This window comes from Betta splendens, chromosome 22, assembly GCF_900634795.4.
Source record: "Betta splendens chromosome 22, fBetSpl5.4, whole genome shotgun sequence".
NCBI classification, from domain to species: domain Eukaryota; kingdom Metazoa; phylum Chordata; class Actinopteri; order Anabantiformes; family Osphronemidae; genus Betta; species Betta splendens.
Window position 1 is genome coordinate 4,216,055 of NC_040900.2, and position 18,034 is coordinate 4,234,088.

The 18,034-nt window shown below is 44.5% G+C and overlaps 1 protein-coding gene across 15 annotated transcripts; it reads right to left on the reverse strand.

The window, feature by feature from the left end:
* Positions 1-604: 604 nt before the first annotated feature.
* On the reverse strand, positions 605-16,550 carry LOC114848841 (doublecortin domain-containing protein 2). Of its 15 annotated transcripts, none has more exons than XM_055505803.1 (11): positions 16,267-16,550; positions 16,033-16,081; positions 15,808-15,884; positions 15,571-15,702; positions 15,001-15,153; positions 14,842-14,890; positions 11,447-11,579; positions 10,220-10,320; positions 9,602-9,730; positions 6,653-6,722; positions 605-827 (listed from the first exon to the last, which is right to left on the reverse strand). In XM_055505803.1, the coding sequence occupies exons 1-11, from the start codon at positions 16,548-16,550 to the stop codon at positions 808-810; spliced, it is 1,197 nt and encodes a 398-aa protein (XP_055361778.1). In that variant the 3' UTR covers positions 605-807. The 15 variants fall into 15 exon arrangements, with proteins under 15 accessions (XP_055361778.1, XP_055361777.1, XP_028995493.1 ...); XM_055505802.1 differs by having other exon boundaries at positions 793-827; positions 9,596-9,730; XM_029139660.3 differs by lacking the exon at positions 605-827 and adding an exon at positions 3,883-4,036.
* Positions 16,551-18,034: the final 1,484 nt, after the last annotated feature.

Sequence of the window (18,034 nt, forward strand, 5' to 3'; positions counted from 1 at the left end):
AACATTATATTTATTTTCAAAAAATAAAAATATTAATATTTTAGATTTGGCTTTTATATTTTTCAACACAATCTGCTTTTTTGCAGCAGTGGTGTGAATTAACCCAGTGAATGTTCAGGACAGTGTATATGTTGTGCCAATCACCTCTATCACACGTTCTAGCTGCTGTGCTGCATCATTGACAGGTGTACTCTACGAGATGAGAAGCCGAGCAATGGCTTCCCTGAGTGTTTCCTACTGTAACTGCAACAGGCCCGAGGTCAAAGGTTCAACCTCCTGACGTTGTCCTGCTTCCTTTTAAGGCCTTTTACCTGTTTGACTGATTTAAGGCCTTTGGGCCCGTAAGTTAATTTAAAATGCAAACAAAACCGGCCTTGGACCTCGGTCACTTGCTGCAGGGAAGCAAAAGCTGCTTCACTGTTATGGCCACAACACAAAGCAACAAGGACTCAGAGTGAGAGAAATGACCACATGGGCTGATATATGGACACTAATGAAAGAATATCTCATCACCATCAAGGGTTTATAAAAAGGCCGACCACCGTGATCCAGGCATCTGTGTGCAGAGGATTTATGCAGAGCAAGACGGACAAGCGAAATTACGGGAGGCACATTTTACCAGATATTACTGCGATGATTTGTTAATAAAATGCAAAGCGACGGGCTTGGTGCGAGACGGCGGCCGAAGCGCGGCCGTGATTCCGACTTAATCCGTCATTATCCCGCCTTTGAAGTGACCTCGCTGCGCATGTCTCCGCGCTGACCCGGGAGCCGCTTCTTCATTAGCTGGGATGAAACGCAGCCACATCACTTACGACTCTGATGTCCTGCAATGTCCACACACACACACACACACACACACACACACACTCATATGTCACTGATGCTCTTATCAGACTACACCGAGGCATGGAAAAACATTATGGTTTTTAATCAATTACGGCTCTCACCTTTGGGGCAGCACATTCATTACATATGATAGGAGCAGCTAAGGGACATTATTCCGATTGCGTGCCGAGATTGAAATGAAAGAAATTGTATGGTTGGAGGGGAGACAAAGACTGCAATTTGGCACAGCTGAACATCCCCGGCTGGATTTACATACGTGCACACAAAAGGCCCTCAGCACATATGATTCTACCAATACAATTTATGCACATACCCCGTGATTTATCCCGCTTAGATCGCCACGCAGAAATCACACGCTGCCAGTAAATGATAGCTGTTATAAAAGTTTATCATAGAGATGAAATGGAATCGGTTAATCACAAAGGCACAGGTTGCAGCTGCGCAAAACGGTGACCGGCAATAATTACGAGGTGGGACGATAAAAGATTAAATGAATCCAGCGCGTATATGCAAAAACAAGTGCGGGACGGGCAGAGTGGTGCAGTACAGACGCCGGGCCACGTAGACGTGGACATTAACACCAGCATGCTGCATGTTTCATGCACACAGAAGGAGGCTGTGCTTTGATAAAGGACAGTTAATAGATTTGATTGTGATAAAAGCAAAAATCGCTACATGTGCTCATATTTTTTGGTGGAAACACAAAATTCTTTGTGTCGAATAAATAAAGGTGCAGAGAATCATCTTATCACCAAATGTCTTTTTTGTTTTGTACGTTTCACAAAGACTGAACATTAGGTGTGTATGCCTGTATCCACTCCTTTTCAAAAAAAGGTGTGAGCACCCATGTGGCTGGTTCCACAGCAGACATTTGCTGCACGGTGTGGACGTTCTCTTCGTTCTCTCTTTTTTTTTCTTTTTTTTTATTTCCCCAGGCAACGTCCCATCAGGCCAGACAAGCAGGGCGGCTGTTAAAGTGTGAGCCAGCCACACAGAGCAACAACGGGGCCATCTGCCCCGGGAATGCACACATCCATCTTAGTGAGGACAGCCACGTCTCTCTGAGAGAGAGCGAGGGAGAGAGAGAGAGAGAGAGAGAGAGAGAGAGAGAGAGAGAGGGAGAGAGGAAGAACCGGGGAAGAAAAGGTAGAGAAACAGGCGTGTACATGAAGGTGATGAAGAGGGGAGTGAACGAGATGCTGGAGAGAAAAAGTGCTCCAGATAAAAAGCAATGAGGGTGATGTGGAAATAACATCAGTGAATTACACAATGCTATGATTTCTTCATCTATAGATAAACAGTGCTACTGTGACATGAAGAAGGTCACGGCAGCGACTGTCCGCTCCCCGCCTCGCGGCCAGGTGGATGCCGTCAGCCGTCCGGGGGCAGTGATATCATCAGGCGTTTGTTTTTATTTTTAGACCTTTTCCTCATCACTGTATAATCAGTATATGGTCCTACCTCCACATTACCTTATCACGCTGAGAGCTTTTAGCCGCGCTTCCAGCCATTAGCTTCAGACAGTCTGTGTTAGCAGGCTGGACGAGAGAGAGAGAGAGAGAGAGAGGGAGAGAGAGACCTCCTGATGGCTGGGGATGATGTCAGTGGCAAAGGGGGCTTTTTATAGCACCACTTGTCCGTCTTATCTAGTAGGTGGCACAATACTAATCTCCAGTAATCTCCTTCTGTAAAAAACAACCTTCAGCTGTTTCTATTTCACTCACAAAGACCACACAGAAGGGAAACCTTCCAATATGATGCTTCGTGAAAGCATCATATGCACTACTGTCTACTTCATGTACTATTATTTTGAAAAGTGTCCATTAGGATGCATTCATGTGCAATCACTGCAATTATCTCACAGTGGAGGAACAGAATTAACGGGCCTGTTTTTCCCAGGCGGCGTTGCAGAGACTGAAACGCCTCAGAGCTGGAGACGTAACACGGCTCTGAGGACAGCGCGTCGGCGCTCGCTGAAGCGTCTCGGCCGTGGGGTCGTGGGGGGCGCCGCCGCCGCCGCCTTATCGACAGGTGGCCGTGTTTCTGCACGCCACGGGGGACTTCCATCCCAAACAGCCACTGGATACACACAGAAGAGTCTCCCATCGATGGCAATCAATTATTTAAATATTTGCGCTGGCTTGTGAAAAGCAGCTTGACTGCGTTTCCTAAGTGCTAGACAGACGTGTGCCTCATAGGGAGGCTATTACCCTCCGCTTGATCCAGTGTTTGTGGTGAGCCAACGCACGGCTCGGAACTGGGTCAGTGATTCCTATTTTATACTGCATTCGTTTTTAATGCCACAACACAATAAAGGCAGTATTTGAAATAGCATGCAGATAAGCCTGACAGAAACTGAGTGGGCATAGAACTACAGTAGTGTCAGCAGCAATGGCCCTATAGTTATACAAGCGGCGACCGGAGGGAGATCTGCTTTATTATTCCCTGTTTAGTGAACCTCTCTGGACTCCTTTCCTCAAAGGGCTGCGTATGAAGTATAAAGCGCCAGTACGACGTGTTTATACAAGCTTCGCTCTAGTGCGCGCCATCATGCACTCGCTTTCTGTTTCCCTCCCTCATATTACACAGAAATATTAAAGCGGCGCCCTGGGGTCAACGACAGCGGCCCTCGTTTCGCCCGTCGCGGTGCCCTCGTGGTCTCCGCAGCCGCCGCTACGAGAGGCGGTGATTCGTTTTTTTTATCCACTCCAATATCATTAAGTTATTAGTTGATTTCGCTGGATTTAATCGGCATCGTAATTCCTCTCCATGGACAGATAAGTCTCTTTCAAGAGCAGTTTAAGCGTCCACCATGCCTGCTGATTAGACACAAGCCCCCAAAATAATTCATCAGAAAGCTGCAAAAAATAATTTATCAAAAGTGCTTCTCACAAAACCCGCTCAGGACCTTTGCTTCTTAATAATTAAACTCCACAATTAGGCATCTTACCATGCGCTCAGTGTGAGGCTCCATGTAATATTCATAACCATACATAATTATGCAATATATTCAGTGAAATAAGAGGCCATATATTCACGGTGGGGCTGTCAAAAGGCAAGACATTTTTATTTGGTTTATAACACTGTTTCATCATATACATGAGCATCTGGCTGCCGGAGAAGGTGGTGAATGAGGACGCTTGCACCTCAGCAGTCTAAGGAGACGCTGTATTCGTTGGCTCCGGGTCTTAGAGGATGGAGAAGAGGAGAAGCAGAAAAAAAAGAAACTGAGTGGCAATGCTCTCGCTGCAGGAGTCGGCGATATAAGTCTAAATACTGGACACAACTTATCATAGACTGAGCAGCGTCAACACGATGCAGATAGAGGAGGCATTAAAATTAAAATGGAGAAGAGACACTGTATGATAAATAATACATCATGCTTATCTCAGTATGGTAAAGAACTGAAAAGCGCCCCTTGATGCTGCCTGGAATACGCAGCAGCACTGGACACAATGTGGACAAGGTTGGCTTTCATCTCCAGACGGGGTTCAAAGCTACGGGCGACGCACAGAACAAACCGGCAATCAGAGCTAATGTGTAACCGGCCAGTGGTGTGCTTCACAGGGCCTGTCATCTCAAGTGAGGCTCAGATCACACACAGACACATTTCTCCCATCACAATGGCTGATTTTCAACAAGCCGTCTTCGGGAACTTATTATTCCTCACCGTGTAAACCACCTTCTGCGGGCTGCTGCCTTTTGATCGCCTCACATGACATGTATATGATGAATGAGAAGAGTGGCGCACATCCTTGAACTCCACTGTGGTTAACAAGGGCTTCCATTTTCTCTGTGAGGAGATCCCCAAGGATAGCATCTGCTTTCTACGTTAACAAACACTCTGTGAGGATGGGAGGATGTTACAGTAGAAACATGTGTATGCTGGGTACTATTATATGTCTATGAGAGGATGAATTCATATCATGCCTCTTTATATTTTATGTACACACAAGCAACGTCAGAACAGAGTCAGGGTAAAAAGATAATCATTTATATACAAACATCAGAACAGAAACTCATCTCAACAAAACATGGGCCTGGTTTCGGTCTGTGTCATACGCTGCACTGCAAAACAATGACCTTTAAAGATATGACACAGTTTTACTGTCGCTATAATACAGATGTGATTAACATAAGTAAGAGTTAAAGTCAAATAGGCGTAAAGGTCGTCACTCAAGACTAGTCCCAGGTCCGTGGCGTGATTTACAACAACTTAATTTGACTGCGAGGAGTAATTTATCTGTGGCAGCGCGAGCCATGCAACTCTCAGCGCGCCGCGCGCATACAGGCGCCCATGCACCACGGCTGCACACATCTCATAGCTACACAATCAGTCAAGATGCTTTACAACGTCTGTCGGAGGACCTAACAGTCCTCGTAAATTACCGGGCCATTGTCCACGTGTGCCAATAACTTTTGAAGGAGATTCTGAACCGAACTGAGCGCGGCAGCGTCCCGAACGTGGAAGACCCCCGACGAGGCGTGTGAAGGAAGTGCTCTTCCCCTGCTTTAACTGAGCTGAGAATGCCATTTAAAGATAAAAACAGGTCAGAACATTGACATTTTAATGCAAAGCAGGTGGCGGGCGGGTTTCAGGCTGTCGGGGATCACTTGCGTTTCGTTTCACATCACACTGGGGCGGTGAGGGCCCGGTCATGCTCCGTATCTGTGTCATCTGCAGATCCATATAACACCCAGGGAGTATCAGGCATGACCGATGCAGACCCATTCATAAACAGCAACAACAATATAATGGGAAAGGGACAGAAAAATGAGTTTGTGGGTATGGAGTCGGCTGGCAATAATGCGCTGTGATCTATTTCCAAGGCCCCCCGCGGTGTCCACTGATATTCTGCAGGGAATTCACAGCAGCGCTAGAGAGCGTGAGGCGGTATCTGGACCTCTAGTACTATCACACAAGGATAATTGAAATACAATAAATGTACAAACGTAAACATCACGCACACTTGTACTGCATAGGAGCATTTGATGTGAACTAGCGCCTGTTAACTTGCCCCGCGTGTGCATGCACATGGAGGTGAACACGTACGCTTACATACAGCGTGGACGGCACATGTGGAGCATGGAGCCTGCTGTTAGCGCGGCGTGCATTGATTTTCCCGGTGTTTCTGACAGGGACAGCCTCAGATTGAAGGGCAGCTGGTGACGACCACCTGCAGGGATTCACATCCTGTTCTATTTAGTCACCTTTGGAATTTCCACAAGGGACCCTGAAGACGCTAGGAAACTGCTGCATGGGCCTCCCCATCAAAGCCCATGTTATGATGGCAATTAGACTGAAATTGCCTGAACCTACTGAAAGGCACATCCTGCCAACAGAGGACAACGTCGAGCTCTGGTTTGTGTTTTAAAACTGTTGTCTTCCTTCCATAATCAAATGTAGACACCACTCATCTTTTCTAGATTAATCAAATAACAGCTGTTCAGCAGGTCATAGGTGCTGTACATGGTTCCCAATTATAAAGAGAAATGAATGATCCTAGTCTCTTAACGTGGCAAACCTTGATGCGCAGGTGCCTTTAAGGGTGGAATAAGTCATCTGAGATGGGAGGGAGAAACTCTAAACCAGATGGTCTCCATAAAGCTTGACTTAAAGCTCCCCCAGATGTTGAGGAGTGACTGGGGATCCAGTGACACGCAGTGCAAGAGGAGAGCTGGTAATTCCGAGTGTATTAGTGGTCTCTTTATGGGTGCATTAGGTGCTGCGGAGGGGAACGCAGGGGCTGCCGCCGCCGCCGCCAATGAGCTACTGCCAGCCTTTATGCTTTGATGAACCTACCCTTGAAAAAGCGGGACATCCGTGACCGCATTCTGTAGAAGCTGGAAGACACCTCCTTCTCTTCAGCCTCCTGGAAAACATAAATCAGTTCCCCATATCATCATGTAGTCATATCCGATGCATATGCAGTTTTAATCAGTAAATCTGTCAGCTTTTTCCCCTTTCAGTGATATGTCAGATTCACATTACTCCTCCTATATGCTGTAAATCTATGACCGAGACTAAGTCTTTTAAAATCCAAAGACACGGCTACATGTGGAGGACTTGAAAACAGGCACGGGGAGTGGAGTCGCAGTTCAGTTTCAGATGTGTCGTTGCTGGAAGCTTCAGTGAATGAAGTGTCATCTCCCTTCGTACCACTAAACAGCGTCCCAGACAGGAAGCCTGCATGCTGTGCTGCAGTTCATTGTCCCTGCTGAGGACTCGCAGAACATCTCAGTCTGATTAATGACTGTACACTGTCTAATGAACAGTAATTGAATGGTATAATGCAGCAGGTCCTTAAAAGCCCAAAGGAGTCGTCTTCGTCCGCCCGGCTCTCTGGAAAGCGAGGCGGTGACATTGTCTAGAGTTGATTATAGTTGACCTTGCATGGGAGAATAAGGCCTTTGAAATGGCTGGCCTAAGCTTTGGGGAATAGAGGCACGGAAAAACAGCTCAAAGACAAATGAAATGGGATTGCATTGGAAAAGGAACGGAATGGGTCAATATGCCAGTCAATAATGATTCGATTTTTTATCACAAAATTCTTAAGAAGAGGAAGACAATTGATCAAACATCCCTAGTCTTATTGGCATTTCTAACAATATTAATTAAGAAAAAATGCTTAGCCGGCCGGTTGATAAATCAGCCGATATTGTTAAATCAAAACAAATGATAGTTGTAAACACAATACCAGACCAGTGAGTACAAATCTACCCTTGTCTGCGTTTTCTCACAGTGTATGACATCTACATATAACATAGACATTGTCCCCCCTCATAAAATCAATCAACTCCTTAACAGAGTGCACTCTAAAGGAAAAGCCAACCTTCAAGTAGACCAACAAAAGTCAGTCAAGTGATTATATGAAAAGCTTTGATAAATGTGCATCAGGCTCCAACCCACCATCCTTAGCTCTCTTCCACTGTGATAGCCTGCCTTCACTCCCAGTGGACATCTCCACTTGGCAGAGATGCTGAGTCTCGTTATTCTTTATTTGGCCTGGACCACACAGGTCAATATCACACAACTGCTTCACTGCCGCACTGTCTGGAAATGTATTCGCTATTTAAATTCGATGCAATAAATCATTTAAAGCTTTGGCTGAAAATGTAATCATGTAATTGAATTTTGCCATCAATATATACAGTAATATATACATGCACATATACAGAGTACCCGGGCGTTTTTACGTATATGAGCACAGGGGTGGGAGGAAAATCCGTCTGAACCCAGCTCAAAGTATGAGTCACAGCGGCGCCGTTATCCCTCATTATTATTCACAGCCCTCTAAATGATGAGATCGCCGACGAGACAGCGACAGTCTGTTTGGCCTCAAAGGGAAAAAGCAGCATGTGCATGAATGATGGTCAGACTTTAAGTTGGGACGTTCACCTGCTGCATCACGTCTGCTCTGATAGAATCAGAGTACATAAAACGTCAATGAAGATCAAACGTATTTGCCACAAAGTTTTGAAACGTTGGTTTCCAGTAACTCTCCACATTTCAGGCTCACGGGATTTCAGCATCTGGACAGTTGTGGTGCAATTAAGCCTGCTTAAGAGGTGTCCTGGCATGATCTTTGCAACGGGCGCGCTTCCAACGAAACTACCTTCTCTTTATGTTAGTGATCGTTAGCTGACAAATCAAAAACTGCTTGGCAAGAGGATTATTGCAAAAAGTAGCTGACTCGGTACAAGGATTATTATTATTATTTTCCATTATCTAATGGTCATTACCAGCAATCCATAGCCAATCTGAATCAGCAACATTCATGTATGACTAAAAGCAATAAGTAATGAATTAAGCTATTGATGAGGTCTTTAGCCAGGGTCATAACTGGCCCCCAAAAGTCAATAATTATCCAGATAAGAATATCTTTATTGCAAAAGTGCATACGGCAGCAAAATCATCACAAGACCAAAACATTCCCCGATGGTGTAATTGCCACTGCTTGAAATTATAGTTTTCATTAAAACAAAATGTTCAAGGTTATTGATTGCTTAAATAAGACTCGATATCTTCTCATTTCAAAGCCAAATGAAATTGCCCAGAATAGTAATATCACCCAACTATTGTGTGCATCCATCACAGTTACACTGCTTCATTTTCCTGTCCCTTGAGGATTACTGGAGCAAAATAAGTGCATTGAAATGAGTGTTATTTCTAGGAACCACAAATTCATGCAGAAACAAAATATACATGACTCAGTCCAACTCTATCACGGCGAACATGCACAATTACCGGAGGAATCGGACAGACATCACATTCTGTTACGGGGCTCACAGCAAACTTTCACTTTTATGCTTCTTCAGCCTGGTGCTGTAAAACAAGAACTACAGTAATTGTAGCTACAGACACACTTTAAAACTCAGGCACAATCAAGTTCCACCTCAAGGCTCAAGTGTTTTTTAATTCTCTTCTCTCCAGTACCAGCGCTTTCCCTCATGCCTTGTCTTGACCCTCCTTGCCCTAAAGAAAGACTGCGCTGCTAAACACACATTACACAACATCCCCACAGAACCAAAAAACAGGTTACACACATTACACACAAAATGGGATGAAACTACTGTATATGTAGTTACTGGAAGCAGCTCTACAGTATGTGACATTTTTGCAATTACTGTAGAAATGGTCATTATCACGATTACTGGTTAGATAATTTCATAAGACATAATCTAAGAGCACGGGAAAAAAATTACAATAATAAAGTAAATTGCCTATTAATTATAATACACTTACACTTACATGCTTCCTGGAATCTGCAGAGAGTGACCTCTGCGGATGCAAGGCTTCTGAATCACGTACAGAGGCCTTGCGGGGACTCGCAGTAAAACTCCTATCCTCATACTCCTCTTCTACAATCTTGGCCTCAACCTGCAGGGAGGGGAAAAAACAAGATCCCCCGCTGGCTTACACTGTACTGGACTGCTGTATTGATTTTGCAAAAATATTTATATATTTATGTAACTTTTTCTGTTAGGCATTTATGGGATTTTCTTTCTGAGAAGACAATGCTAGTGCACTGTAATAGAGGCGTATTTTGAATTCTGTTTGAAAGTGAAAAAACACAAAGATGAATGAGGACAAAGGGATGAGAACTGCAAGAGAACACACTTTCCATCTAATCCAATACTTGTAAAATGAATATAAACCTTTAATACTAATGAGCCAAAGTTTGCACTATAATGAGTAGAATCTGTAGCATACAGTAGTGTGTAAGAGGACAGGTGGTGGATGTTGATGACAGTGTTTTCAAAATGGGATCGATTGTTGCTTCCTGTTTCATAAAGAGGCTGGGTGAGTCTGAGAGCGTATGCTAATCGTATGCCCATTGAGGTCCGATACTGTATGGGACTGATTTACCTGATCAATTGGCAGGTCCACCTTCAGCTGGTGATCCTCCTGCACCTCCGCCGCTCCCGCCATCTCGCTTCTTTTGTTTTGTGCATTGAACACGCTGCCCTCTGAGAAAAGTGATTAATCACAATTACCTCATCTGCTGGCAGTCCGCATCTTCCCCTTCAGTCGCCATCCCTCCATCTCTCCCTGCCCTCCTGTCCTCTCCCTTTTCCTGTCCTGTTCAACTTCAGCAAGAGATCAATGTTGCTGTCAAGCCATTTATTTATTTAGACCGGTCCCACGAACGAAAGGGCCACAGAAAGCCACAGCTGGCCTGCCACAAATATGACTAGCCAGCGTGAACTTCCAGTTCAGGGTTAGATCCTGACAGTTGCTCCTGATGCATGTGGGGAACATGTTTTTTCTCCTTTCAGACAAATCCCTTTTTGTTCCTGGCTGCTGGAAGCAATAAGGACTAATGTAACATAGCACTCAGCTCCTACTTCAAGAGGTTTATTTGAACAATAAATAATAGGTGTAGGATATTAAATCAGTGGCAATCAAGACAAAACCATGTATAGAAATAAAAATGCTTTCAGTGTCTGGACTGGACTCAGAATGGTGGTTACTGCAGCAAAACAGCTTCATTATTGCCCACATGACAAACTAAACACCCATGAAATACGACTGGACAAATTAAAAGAAGAAGTACAGACACGATTACGGTCTAAACGCCCAATTATTAGCAAAACATCACGTTTACACAGTGGCAGTAAAACTATTACAATGTCCAAAGCTATCAATCTAAACAAGTATTTGTCACAATTAATTGTGATGAATAACTTATTACCAATTTCATTCCCACATCAGGGGAAAATTAGAGCATTCTGTTTTCCCCCTACAGGGAAAATGCACCAACTCTTTTTGGATTTATATTCAACAAAATGGCATAATTGAATTCATCTATGATTTAAAGCCCCCCTTGACGGTGTTTGAAGTCTGTTTAATATTCACAGAACAGAGCCATATTTCTTTCAGATTGCAGGGAGTTGTGGTCTGTTTAGACTTTGAAGAACAGGTTAAGAATCAAAAGAAAGCTCCTCCGCCTGCTGAGTTTCAGATTTTCTCATGCACTAGCCTCATATTCTGTCCTATGCAAACCCGTGAGGCTAAATGTATAGCCTTACATGTAACTATACTCTTTAAACATATGGTCGCAAAACACACATACAGAATAATTGCTCCACTTACCCCCTGTTGTAAACACGGCCGGGTTTCTGGACACCTGCCTCTTTTGTGGGGCTCTTTCTGCTTTGGATGAGTACTTCTTGGTCTGGCCCCTGGCTGTGTGCTCAAGGTCCTCTCTAAAGCCTGTGTAAGCAAACTACACAGGGAGACAACAAAAGGAGAGAGAACGGGAGCGCCGATTAAGGCATATTTCCTCAGGTTTTTCTGTGATTCATCATCGACTTTTTGCTCTTGTTTTGTAAATAGGAAAAAGACAGAAGACAAAACATGCTGGGGCGAAACTTCTCTGCTCAACCTTTTTTTTATACATTTTCCATTGACCTCAATTTTTCAAGCACTGATATGCTTTGTGGCTCCCCCATGACTCCCACCCCATTGAATTCATCTGGTCCCAATACATCCAGTGCACAACCTATCAATCACATGGGAGCAAGGAAAACTAATCATTTATTGATGAAATGGGGCAGTCGTGAATTTCTGACTGCATTTGTCTTATTTATCAAGCCAGATCAAACAATGAAAACCCAAACAAGCTTAAAAGGAAAGGGAGAGAGTCGTAGGAAATAACTTATTCCCCAGCAGCGGAGTGCAGAAGGTTATTGATGGAGAGGTTGGGGGGGGGGATAGAGGCTTAGGACGAACAGTAGTTGCATGGTGGGAGAAAAAAAAAAAAGAGTGAGAGGGAGCTGTGGGGGAGTTAAGAGCGATGTTCAGACAGCAGGGTACACATCTGAATTAATGCTTCCACAAAAGGCAATTTTCTCCTCACAGGCGCCTCATCCTCTCTCTAGGTAGTGAGGAGAGGTATGTCTCCCTCACAGAGAATGAGAGACACAGACGTGCGGTGAGAGAGAGCAGTTCCTTTACAGCTCCAGTGCTCTTTACTGCTGCTGCCTGTCTGGATTCCTGCGTTGGCTCGTGGGTTAGGGTAGTGATCTCAGGCTTCTCTCTGGCAGTGGTGTTTGCAAGCCCACTAACATGGCGTCCGGGGAATCGCAGCGCTGTTTCTCCACTTGTTTGCTTTCTTTAATACAGAGGCAAAGCCTGCTGATGTTCGTCTGAATTTCTGCAGCCGTTGGTGGGCCGAGGGAGGAAAATAAGACAACAAAAGGAGAGTGAAGTCCGCCTCGTATATTCATCGAGGGAAAGTTGAAACGGAGTTCACATTCTAGCACTGTAGTGTCCACAAACTGCACAAGATCAAAGACAAGAGAGTGGCAATGTCGCAGCGGTGAGCTGGAACCTCGATTCATCTGTGAGTGAAATGAAACAACTCCGCGCTAAAGTTCAAACTCGAATTACATCTGGGCTATCAAAAATTGAGCAGCTTGGTTTCCGTGTTGCCAGCCTCGTGGTGGGACGTAAATAGATCTTATTTATCCCGACAAATTTGAATAACGACTGTCTCGCTTGGGGAGGAGGCGGCGGAAGACGAGGGGTGCCGCGGAGCCGGGAGACGGCGACACCAGTGGAAAAGCTGAGGTCATCCAGCCTCTCGCTCTGCATTACAAATCTACAGCTCCGTGTCCTGTGGGAGCGGACAACTGTGTGTATCAGGAGGCCACAGAGAGGGAGAAGCAGAGAGAGAGAGAAGGAGAGATAGAGAGCGCTAGAGTTAGTGTGGGACTCAGGGGGGCTGGGCATCAACTAATCTGTGGCCCTCTCAAATGGCACAGAACAGGAGTCAACAGGAGGACACTGAGATATGATAGCCAAGGGAAATAAAGGGGTCCCAGCCACATGGGCCTGCAGCCTCCAGCTACAGCGGCTGTAGTATCAGCAGGAGCCGCTCCCAGGGCCAGGTCCTCGGTGGGCAGACACGCCGGCTGCAGTGGGAGGGTATAGTTTTCCACAGGGCACTGCCACTTCCTCGAACCAATGAGATCATCAACGGAAAGCAGAGAAACGGGGAGCAGCAGCAAGTCACCGCTCACTGTCAGGGTTGAGTCAGCCTGTCTGGGAGTGCTCTGTGTGAATTCATGTGACTGCTTTGCACTGATGCACATGATTATTCTTGCGTTCCTCCTCGGTTCCTCTTAAAACTTTCTGTCTCATCACATTCGTGAGCACCTTGCTCAGCACATGTGCACGCTTCCAGTGGGAGCGCGGTGTGCTGAGGACTTTCAGTGTTCTGCTCTGCAGAGCACTCAGTTTAGATGTCACTGGCTGCTCCACACCAGATGTCCCATTCACCGCAGTCCAAACGCTCTGTGGCTTGTGCCGACAGGACAGACACGGCTGCCATGGGTTAGCAAAGCAAGGTGACATTTTATACAGCCGGTGGACATGTGTAAAAGACCCTTTTATAGGCATTTCAAATCAGCCTGCTGTTGTTTTGTGAGGTCAAACTGAAATTAATGATGGACATGACCCAATAAATGTACGTGTAATCAGCAGGCTAAACAGTCCACAGATCGAGACATTGTGTAGTGGGTTGATTCTGCCACAAGCATCTTTCCCCTATGAAGGGACCCTGCTACAGTAACTGGTCATATCCTGCTTGTAAATGTATGTAAGCTCAGCAAAGAGACAAGGGAAGCAAACTGCAGCAGAATCATAGTGTAGTGTGTGAATTGGTCGATGGAAAACAGAGCCATAGCTCTGTCTCTGGCTCCACCTGATGGTGCTATGTGAAATGGCAAAGGGTTGCATCATCAATTTAGATCATTCAAAGTGTTAAAACTCAACTTCAGTAATGTAGAGTTTACCTACAGTCTATTGTTGATATATTTTAATGATTTGGAGCATTTAAAAGCTGTTATGCTTTTAAATGATTTCAATTCACACAATGCACAATGTCCTCTGCAGAAAAGTAAGACTTACAATACAGCCTGGGGCATTTTTCTCCATCTGAAAAAGAAATTGGCAGCTGCCACAGCGTTTGTCATCTTTCATGTTTAGAGAAATCAGGTGTCAGACACGTGTCTCATAAGGGGCCCCCATCTCCACCTCAACCTGCTGAGTGGGCATGTTCGCAGCCTCACTCTGTGATTTGGTGGCCCACAGCAGAGCAAATTTCATATGGATTCAAGGCATTTCAGTGTCTACTTAATCACAATACAAATTGTCCTGGTTCTGGTTTGAATAGCAGATTTTTTTGTTGTACCCGTGGTGCATATGATATGTCTACAAGGCTCACTGCACTTGATCAAGTAGGCCAGCCTGTCTCTGTGGGGATTACCCATCAAAGTGGAGAGCAACGGTAACTCAATGCCTCCTGCAGACAGTGATTGATGATAGAGCTGTTTCATAACGAATTGCACCCCCACAATAAGTCTCACATGTGGAAAACGTTAATTGAAATGCTGCGTGTGCACAGATACACTTCTCAACCGATACGATCAAGGTGTCGCCACAATAAACCAGGAGGGATTTAGAAAAAAAAACCTAGTACTCACAGCCTCCTTTGCATGTTTCGCCTTTCTAATAGCAGGGAGAACATCTTGGCTGCAATGGCAAACATGGAAATAATCATTTAAACACATACTTTTGTAGTGTTTAAATATTCAAAATATGATATAAAAATATTTTGCTGGCTGCAGAAACATGTTTCAAACCTATGTATCGTGTCGTTGTCCCTGATTGCATCTCTAGGAATACACTGGTCGTATGGGAGGGATTTAAACTTTTCTGCACCGACTGCAATGTAGTACGAGTTGTTTTCCAGTTCAGTGGGACCACAGAGTGGACGCCCATCCAAGGTGTAAAGCCTGGGAACATAAATAAACGCCACAAAGTGGAAGAAGGCTCTACGATTGCTTCTACGGTGCATCTAAATATCAGGGGATGAGATAAAAACACGACATAATTACCTCAAATGCCGTTTGTGTAGTTAAAGTTAATGGTAGCGTATTTAATATTTAATTTTCTAAAAATCCATTAAAGCAGTCTTTGTCTTACAAGCCGCTTGGATCAATTCCAGTGAGCTCATCACAACAGAGTAACTAATTAATTAAAAAAGTGTAATGTACTGTTACAGTTCATGTTGCTGCATTTCAACAGACCAGAAAGCAAGTAATCTCGTTTACTTCACCTTTACCTTAACGAGAACCGTTATTAGCGCTGACTGACGTCCCGCCTGTTGCTGGCACATGATGTCATGCGTTACCTATGATGTCATGCGTTACCTGTACACAGCACCTGTACGAAGGCGCACTTTCTCTGTCACCATGGCTAGGACGTTTTCCCAACTCCTCAACGTGTACTTTGGGATGCGTATGCGAGCCGGAGGCGCCGCGACGTCTCCATTGGTAAAAACGCTGTGAAGCACAACAACACGCACACAAAATGACAACTGGTGGAAAAAGCATTGATCTCGCTACACAGACCAAACATATGTTTTTCCCATTCACATCAGTGCTCACTTTATTGTACAAGACTCATCTGAAATTCTCCTCCAGCGAGCAGAAACGACTAATTTGCTGTGAACAACAGGTCGGATCTGAAATTTTTTAAAAGATTAAACATCATTATTCAAGTCCTAACTCTACAAATACCCTATGAAATGGACACTCATCATTCCATAGCACCAAAAGTCAAACAGATTTTTTCGTTATCAAGTTTTAACACTCAAAGATGAAAGGTTTTACCAGTTCAATTCTCTTTTGCAGTGGCCTTCTCACTGTGATCTCACTGTAGCTGCAGGACATAAAGAAATCATGAGAATGACTCGAACACAGGCTCAAGTGCCGATGCGCTGTGATGCTGTGTACAGATAATCCGCTTACATTATTAAACACGCGCCAATAGGAAACAAATTTTACAGCTGAAATTGAAACAATTCTAAAATTAATAAAATTGGTTTAAGTGGGAGCGATACCTACTCCAGGCTCTTGAACTGCTCGTTTCCCGCGGCAACGTACACGTTCCCGTGCTTCAGCTCGTCCAGATGCTGAACTTTGTGGCCGTGCGTGGGAGAGTACAGCCTCCTCACGGCGCCAAACGGAGCTTCGATGCCTCTGGTCAGGGAGGTCAGGAAGTTGTCAAAGGTCGACACCTGCCGCGGGTTCACCACCACTTTTCTTCCGGGATAGAAGGCGTCCCCGTTCCGGTAGACGGTGATGGTTTTTGTCGGGGGCAAATCACTTCTCCCGGGCGTGCCTGGCATGCTTAGCGCGCGCGCTTTAGCCTAGCCTAGCTTGTCTTTAGCTTAGCCTAGCTTAGCGTCAGTGACCTTAACCCAGCTGGCGTCTGACGGTAACCGTGTCAAAAGTAAGTGTGTCAGTGGATGGTGTGTCGAAGGAGCCTGCGGAGACGTAACTGGAGACAGCTGCTGATACGTGAACCAATTCTTCCACACGCGAGGTGTAGAAACCGATCTGTCTTATCTGTTGTTAGCCAGCGTTAAGCTCCTCATTGGGTGTGTAACGTTAGCTAACTCTAATTGACTTTTTGGGTTTCCATGGCAACTGGTAGGAGCCAATCAACTCTTAGTTAAGTATTAATCAGTCAGTCTATATAAATCTATATAGTAGAAAGAGAAGAAAGTGTAAATTAATTTAGATTTATTGTATTTCAAAGCAAGCATAAGGTCTATTTATTAGCATTGCTGCTACAGGAAAAGTTTGGCAATTCCAGGGTGATCAAAAGTTGAAGCATCAGATACAAACTGTAAAGCAGGACGTTTCTTCCACCTCATTTTCATGCACTGCAGGCATATCTCACAGTTGCAGGCCATTTTCACCATAGATTATGTGCCAGTCCACTATTAGACAGGGCTGTCTAAATTGTTTACCACAGAGGTAACTAGAGATTGCACCAACAATGGCTCCTAATTGGTTTAGGCCAGACAACTCCTGGTCAATTAAATGCATAATTCATCTCAGCATAAATTATTCATTTCTTAAGGGACTGGTGCTGTGCTTTATTAGGAGAACGGCATCATGCATATTCAAATTCCTTCTCTTTGAGGCACGCAATAGGATATCATCTCAGCTGGGATGCCCGTCGTAAAAAACAATAGCAGCCAGGGCTGTAAGACAACTTCTATTAATCTCGCAAGCAAAAATTAAATTTTCAAAGATGAAACTGTCAAACTTAACTATGATGTGTAATGCCAGGCTTTGTAATTAAGCAAAGGCTTTAAGCTATGAGCAATTAAACAATAACCATGTATAATTAATTAGCATGTATTGTTAATTCTCTTTATTTAAACAGTATATTATTTTTTCAAGGCTATCGTGATTTAGTATAAAAGTCGATGTGTTCCTCATCCGGTAACAGTGTCTGCTGTTCTAACAGGTTCTAAGCAGAGATTCTGTGAATACTCAGCGGTGCTCATTTGTAAAATCAGATTTGTAAAGCATTCAATTGCCTTTTCCCAGTGGCTCTTCCGAACTTGTTAATCTGCAGAAACTGAACCAAGTGGGTTTAAAGCGAGGTCTCTCCAGCGTAACTGTACTGCTGGATAATAAAGACGTTTTGTCGACCTGTAAACCTGTTTGTGATTGTGTTTTCACTTTTACACCACATGTCTAACTAGATAAGACCTGGAGCAATCTATTCTGATTTCACATCTGTGCTTTTTCTATAACTGTCAATATGAAATAGGAAAAAGGCCCATGGTTCAGCTAAAAGCCACAGGATAGATAC